This window comes from Salvelinus fontinalis, unplaced genomic scaffold (genome assembly GCF_029448725.1).
Source record: "Salvelinus fontinalis isolate EN_2023a unplaced genomic scaffold, ASM2944872v1 scaffold_0198, whole genome shotgun sequence".
Taxonomy (NCBI): domain Eukaryota; kingdom Metazoa; phylum Chordata; class Actinopteri; order Salmoniformes; family Salmonidae; genus Salvelinus; species Salvelinus fontinalis.
Window position 1 is genome coordinate 130045 of NW_026600407.1, and position 7456 is coordinate 137500.

A 7456-nucleotide genomic window follows, 5' to 3' on the forward strand; every position below is an offset into this window, starting at 1 on the left:
TATTGTGTGTTAGTATTAATTAGTATAGTGTGTTAGTATTAATTAGTATTGTGGGTTAGTATTAATTAGTATTGTGTGTTGGTATTAATTAGTAGTTGTGTATTAGTATTAATTTGTATTGTGTGTCTCACCTTCTTGATCTCAGTGATAACGTAGTTGTGTGTCAGTATTAATTAGTATTGTGTATTAGTATTAATTAGTATTGTGTGTTGGTATTAATTAGTATTGTGTGTTGGTATTAATTAGTATTGTGTGTTAGTATTAATTAGTATTGTGTATTAGTACTAATTAGTATTGTGTGTTGGTATTAATTAGTATTGTGTGTTGGTATTAATTAGTATTGTGGGTTAGTATTAATTAGTAGTGTGTGTGTACCTTCTTAATCTCAGTAATAACGTAGTTGTGTGTTGGTATTAATTAGTATTGTGGGTTAGTATTAATTAGTATTGTGTGTTGGTATTAATTAGTAGTTGTGTATTAGTATTAATTAGTATTGTTGTCTCACCTTCTTGATCTCAGTGATGAAGTAGTTGTGTATTAGTATTAATTAGTATTGTGTGTCTCACCTTCTTGATCTCAGTGATAAAGTAGTTGTGTATTAGTATTAATTAGTATTGTGTGTCTCACCTTCTTGATCTCAGTGATAAAGTAGTTGTGTATTAGTATTAATTAGTATTGTGTGTCTCACCTTCTTGATCTCAGTGATAAAGTAGTTGTGTATTAGTATTAATTAGTATTGTGTGTTAGTATTAATTAGTATTGTGTGTTAGTATTAATTAGTATTGTGTGCTAGTATTAATTAGTATTGTGTGCTAGTAGTAATTAGTATTGTGTGCTAGTATTAATTAGTATTGTGTGTTGGTATTAATTAGTATTGTGTGTTAGTATTAATTAGTGGTTGTGTATTAGTATTAATTAGTATTGTGTATTAGTATTAATTAGTATTGTGTATTAGTATTAATTAGTATTGTGTGTCTCACCTTCTTGATCTCAGTGATGAAGTATTGTGTGTTAGTATTAATTATTATTGTGTGTTGGTATTAATTAGTATTGTGTGTTAGTATTACTTAGTATTGTGTGTTAGTATTAATTAGTATTGTGTGTTGGTATTAATTAGTTGTTGTGTATTAGTATTAATTAGTATTGTGTGTCTCACCTTCTTGATCTCAGTAATAAAGTATTGTGTGTTGGTATTAATTAGTATTGTGTGTTTATTATTAATTAGTATTGTGTGTTAGTATTAATTAGTATTGTGTGTTGGTATTAATTAGTATTGTGTGTTTATTATTAATTAGTATTGTGTGTTAGTATTAATTAGTATTGTGTGTTGGTATTAATTAGTCTTGTGTGTTTATTATTAATTAGTATTGTGTGTTGGTATTAATTAGTATTGTGTGTTGGTATTAATTAGTATTGTGTGTTGGTATTAATTAGTATTGTGTGTTGGTATTAATTAGTATTGTGTGTTAGTATTATATGTTTACCGTCGTGATCTCAGTAATAAAGTAGTTGTGTATTAGTATTAATTAGTATTGTGTGTTAGTATTAATTAGTATAGTGTGTTAGTATTAATTAGTATTGTGGGTTAGTATTAATTAGTATTGTGTGTTGGTATTAATTAGTAGTTGTGTATTAGTATTAATTTGTATTGTGTGTCTCACCTTCTTGATCTCAGTGATAACGTAGTTGTGTGTCAGTATTAATTAGTATTGTGTATTAGTATTAATTAGTATTGTGTGTTGGTATTAATTAGTATTGTGTGTTGGTATTAATTAGTATTGTGTGTTAGTATTAATTAGTATTGTGTATTAGTACTAATTAGTATTGTGTGTTGGTATTAATTAGTATTGTGTGTCGGTATTAATTAGTATTGTGTATTAGTATTAATTAGTATTGTGTGTTGGTATTAATTAGTATTGTGGGTTAGTATTAATTAGTAGTGTGTGTGTACCTTCTTAATCTCAGTAATAACGTAGTTGTGTGTTGGTATTAATTAGTATTGTGGGTTAGTATTAATTAGTATTGTGTGTTGGTATTAATTAGTAGTTGTGTATTAGTATTAATTAGTATTGTTGTCTCACCTTCTTGATCTCAGTGATGAAGTAGTTGTGTATTAGTATTAATTAGTATTGTGTGTCTCACCTTCTTGATCTCAGTGATAAAGTAGTTGTGTATTAGTATTAATTAGTATTGTGTGTCTCACCTTCTTGATCTCAGTGATAAAGTAGTTGTGTATTAGTATTAATTAGTATTGTGTGTCTCACCTTCTTGATCTCAGTGATAAAGTAGTTGTGTATTAGTATTAATTAGTATTGTGTGTTAGTATTAATTAGTATTGTGTGTTAGTATTAATTAGCAGTTGTGTATTAGTATTAATTAGTATTGTGTGCTAGTATTAATTAGTATTGTGTATTGGTATTAATTAGTATTGTGTGTTAGTATTAATTAGTATTGTGTATTAGTATTAATTAGTAGTTGTGTATTAGTATTAATTAGTATTGTGTGTTAGTATTAATTAGTATTGTGTATTAGTATTAATTGGTATTGTGTGTTGGTATTAATTAGTATTGTGTATTAGTAGTAATTAGTATTGTGTGTTGGTATTAATTAGTATTGTGTGCTAGTATTAATTAGTATTGTGTGTTGGTATTAATTAGTATTGTGTGTTAGTATTAATTAGTATTGTGTATTAGTATTAATTAGTATTGTGTGCTAGTAGTAATTAGTATTGTGTGCTAGTATTAATTAGTATTGTGTGTTGGTATTAATTAGTATTGTGTGTTAGTATTAATTAGTGGTTGTGTATTAGTATTAATTAGTATTGTGTATTAGTATTAATTCGTATTGTGTATTAGTATTAATTAGTATTGTGTATTAGTATTAATTAGTATTGTGTGTTGGTATTAATTAGTATTGTGTGTTAGTATTACTTAGTATTGTGTGTTAGTATTAATTAGTATTGTGTGTTGGTATTAATTAGTTGTTGTGTATTAGTATTAATTAGTATTGTGTGTCTCACCTTCTTGATCTCAGTAATAAAGTATTGTGTGTTGGTATTAATTAGTATTGTGTGTTTATTATTAATTAGTATTGTGTGTTAGTAGTAATTAGTATTGTGTGTTGGTATTAATTAGTATTGTGTGTTTATTATTAATTAGTATTGTGTGTTAGTATTAATTAGTATTGTGTGTTGGTATTAATTAGTCTTGTGTGTTTATTATTAATTAGTATTGTGTGTTAGTATTAATTAGTATTGTGTGTTAGTATTAATTAGTATTGTGTGTCTCACCTTCTTGATCTCAGTGATAAAGACGTCCACCATGTGTTTGACCTGTGGAGCCTTGGCTGAGAACAGAATCAGCTTCTCATTGGTCAGATTAAACTCCAGCATGTTCTCTGACGGTACGGTCAAAAAAAGGATGTCCGCGTAGCTACGGAGACAGAGAGACAACGTAACTACGGAGACAGAGAGACAACGTAACTACGGAGACAGAGAGACAACGTAGCTACGGAGACAGAGAGACAACGTAACTATGGAGACAGAGAGACAACGTAACTATGGAGACAGAGAGACAACGTAACTACGGAGACAGAGAGACAACGTAACTACGGAGACAGAGAGACAACGTAACTATGGAGACAGAGAGACACTAGTGTAAGGTAGTAGTAGGGTTAGAGGTACGTACGTGTAATGTTAGTGGTACGTACGTGTAATGTTAGTGGTACGTACGTGTAATGTTAGTGGTACGTACGTGTAATGTTAGTGGTACGTACGTGTAATGTCTTAGGACTCTGAAGTAGTCGGACTCTGTAGTGCTGCTCTTCACTGTCTTCAGGAGCTTTATCCCGGTGTGTGACACAGACAACACCTGTACACCTGTACCTGCGCTACCCTACACACGCACACACACACACACACACACACACACACACACACACACACACACACACACACACACACACACACACACACACACACACACACACACACACACACACACACACACACACACACACACACACACACACACACACACACACACACACACACACACACACACACAGGTAACATAATCGTGGTGGATTAAACTACACTGACATTACACACATAGATGAGAGGTCTGACACACACAGGTCAAGCAACAGGAAGTCATCTGATGCAACAAGAAGTAATGTGGTACAGTAGGAAGTCATGTGACTCACAGAGGCAGGAAATAGGCATGAGAAATAGATATCCCAGGATTCCTTGGCTGTTGTGACAACCTCCGTCTTCACCGCCTCGTCCACCGTCGCCATGTTGTGCTCTACGCCATGTTTCTCTGTTAGACACAAGTCTCATTTTCATAACGGTCCCACGTGGGAATCAAACCCACAGCCCTGGTGTTGCAAGTGCCTTGCTCTACCAACTGAGCCACACGGGGTTTAAACAGGAAGAAAATTGAATTTTCAGTGAACATACAAATGTATTCCTTCCACCCAGAGCAGTGTGGGTAATGTAGTTGACTCACCAAACAGTGACTTCATCTTCATCCTCTCCTGATTGGAGATTCTAACACATGCCTGAGACAGAGTGTCATTCACTATCTGGAGAGGAGAAGAAGAGAGGTGGAGAGGAGGAGAGAGGAGAGAGGAGAGAGGAGAGAGGAGAGAGGAGAGAGGAGAGAGGAGAGAGGAGAGAGAGGAGAGAGAGGAGAGAGATAGGAGAGAGATAGGAGAGAGATAGGAGAGAGATAGGAGAGAGATAGGAGAGAGGAGAGAGGAGAGAGGAGAGAGGAGAGAGGAGAGAGGAGAGAGGAGAGAGGAGAGAGGAGGAGAGGAGAGAGAGAGGAGAAGAGGAGAAGAGGAGGAGAGAGGAGACAAGAGAAGAGGAGAGAGGAGGAGAGAGGAGAGAGGAGGAGATGAGGAGAGAGGAGAGGGGAGAGAGCGGAGAAAGGAGGAGAGAGAAGGAGAGAGGAGAGGAGAGAGAGGAGAGAGGAGGAGATGAGGAGAGAGGAGGAGAGGAGGAGATGAGGAGAGAGGAGGAGAGGAGGAGAGGGGGAGAGAGAGGAGAGAGAAGAGGAGAGGAGAAGAGAGGAGGAGAAAGAGAGGAGAAGAGGAGAGGAGAAGAGAGGAGAAGAGAGGAGGAGAGAGAGTATATTAAGAACACTCACTATTCTACAGGACAGGAGAGAGTCCTGCAGTGGTTACGTTGTCTTGTCAAAGCCATCGAGCTCAAATGGCTTAAAGTGTGGCAGCGTGGTATCATTAATAACCGTGTTACAGGAATATGATAACAGTGTTACAGGAATATTATAACAGGAATATGATAACAGGAATATGATAACAGTGTTACAGGAATATGATAACAGGAATATGATAACAGGAATATGATAACAGTGTTACAGGAATATGATAACAGGAATATGATAACAGTGTTACAGGAATATGATAACAGTGTTACAGGAATATGATAACAGTGTTACAGGAATATGATAACAGTGTTACAGGAATATGATAACAGTGTTACAGGAATATGATAACAGTGATACAGGAATATGATAACAGTGTTACAGGAATATGATAACAGTATTACAGGAATATGATAACCGTATTACAGGAATATGATAACAGTGATACAGGAATATGATAACAGGAATATGATAACAGTGATACAGGAATATGATAACAGTGTTACAGGAATATGATAACAGGAATATGATAACAGTGATACAGGAATATGATAACAGTGTTACAGGAATATGATAACAGTGTTACAGGAATATGATAACAGTGATACAGGAATATGATAACAGGAATATGATAACAGTGTTACAGGAATATGATAACAGGAATATGATAACAGTGTTACAGGAATATGATAACAGGAATATGATAACAGTGTTACAGGAATATGATAACAGGAATATGATAACAGTGTTACAGGAATATGATAACAGTGTTACAGGAATATGATAACAGTGTTACAGGAATATGATAACAGTGTTACAGGAATATGATAACAGTGATACAGGAATATGATAACAGTGATACAGGAATATGATAACAGGAACATGATAACAGTGATACAGGAATATGATAACAGTGATACAGGAATATGATAACAGTGATACAGGAATATGATAACAGTATTACAGGAATATGATAACAGTATTACAGGAATATGATAACCGTATTACAGGAATATGATAACAGTGTTACAGGAATATGATAACAGTATTACAGGAATATGATAACAGTATTACAGGAATATGATAACAGTGATACAGGAATATGATAACAGGAATATGATAACAGTGATACAGGAATATGATAACAGGAATATGATAACAGTGATACAGGAATATGATAACAGCGATACAGGAATATGATAACAGTGTTACAGGAATATGATAACAGGAATATGATAACAGTGATACAGGAATATGATAACAGTGATACAGGAATATGATAACAGTGATACAGGAATATGATAACAGTGTTACAGGAATATGATAACAGTGTTACAGGAATATGATAACAGGAATATGATAACAGTGATACAGGAATATGATAACAGTGTTACAGGAATATGATAACAGTGATACAGGAATATGATAACAGGAATATGATAACAGTGATACAGGAATATGATAACAGCGATACAGGAATATGATAACAGTGTTACAGGAATATGATAACAGGAATATAATAACAGTGATACAGGAATATGATAACAGTGTTACAGGAATATGATAACAGTGATACAGGAATATGATAACAGTGATACAGGAATATGATAACAGTGATACAGGAATATGATAACAGTGATACAGGAATATGATAACAGTGATACAGGAATATGATAACAGTATTACAGGAATATGATAATAGTGTTACAGGATTATGATAACATTGTTACAGGAAAATTATAACAGTTTAAATTATGACAGTTCAATATGTTATTAAAAACCCACCTGTTTGAATATGAGGTCCAACACCAGGGGGTGGTTGAAGCTGTCTTTAGGGTAGAACACCTGAAACCAGGAACACACTGACGTTAGAACTGAATATGAGGTCCAACACCAGGGGGTGGTTGAAGATGTCTTTAGGGTAGAACACCTGAAACCAGGAACACACTGACGTTAGAACTGAATATGAGTCCCGGCACCAGGGGGTGGTTGAAGATGTCTTTAGGGTAGAACACCTGTAAACCAGGAACACACTGACGTTAGAACTGAATATGAGGTCCAACACCAGGGGGTGGTTGAAGATGTCTTTAGGGTAGAACACCTGAAACCAGGAACACACTGACGTTAAAACTGAATATGAGGTCCAGCACCAGGGGGTGGTTGAAGATGTCTTTAGGGTAGAACACCTGAAACCAGGAACACACTGACGTTAGAACTGAAACTGAATATGAGGTCCAACACCAGGGGGTGGTTGAAGATGTCTTTAGGGTAGAACACCTGAAACCAGG

The 7456-nt window shown here is 34.5% G+C and overlaps 1 protein-coding gene across 1 annotated transcript in view; it reads right to left on the reverse strand.

The window, feature by feature from the left end:
- The window catches only part of LOC129844361 (unconventional myosin-XV-like), a gene marked incomplete at its 5' end in the record, with an annotated part of 207290 nt that overhangs the window by 48909 nt on the left and 150925 nt on the right, over positions 1–7456 (reverse strand). Inside the window, 5 exons of the mRNA XM_055912680.1 lie at positions 3290–3431; positions 3775–3893; positions 4204–4319; positions 4509–4584; positions 6954–7013. Of these exons, the coding sequence (XP_055768655.1) occupies positions 3290–3431; positions 3775–3893; positions 4204–4319; positions 4509–4584; positions 6954–7013 (513 nt within the window). The remainder of the gene's footprint in view (positions 1–3289; positions 3432–3774; positions 3894–4203; positions 4320–4508; positions 4585–6953; positions 7014–7456) is intronic.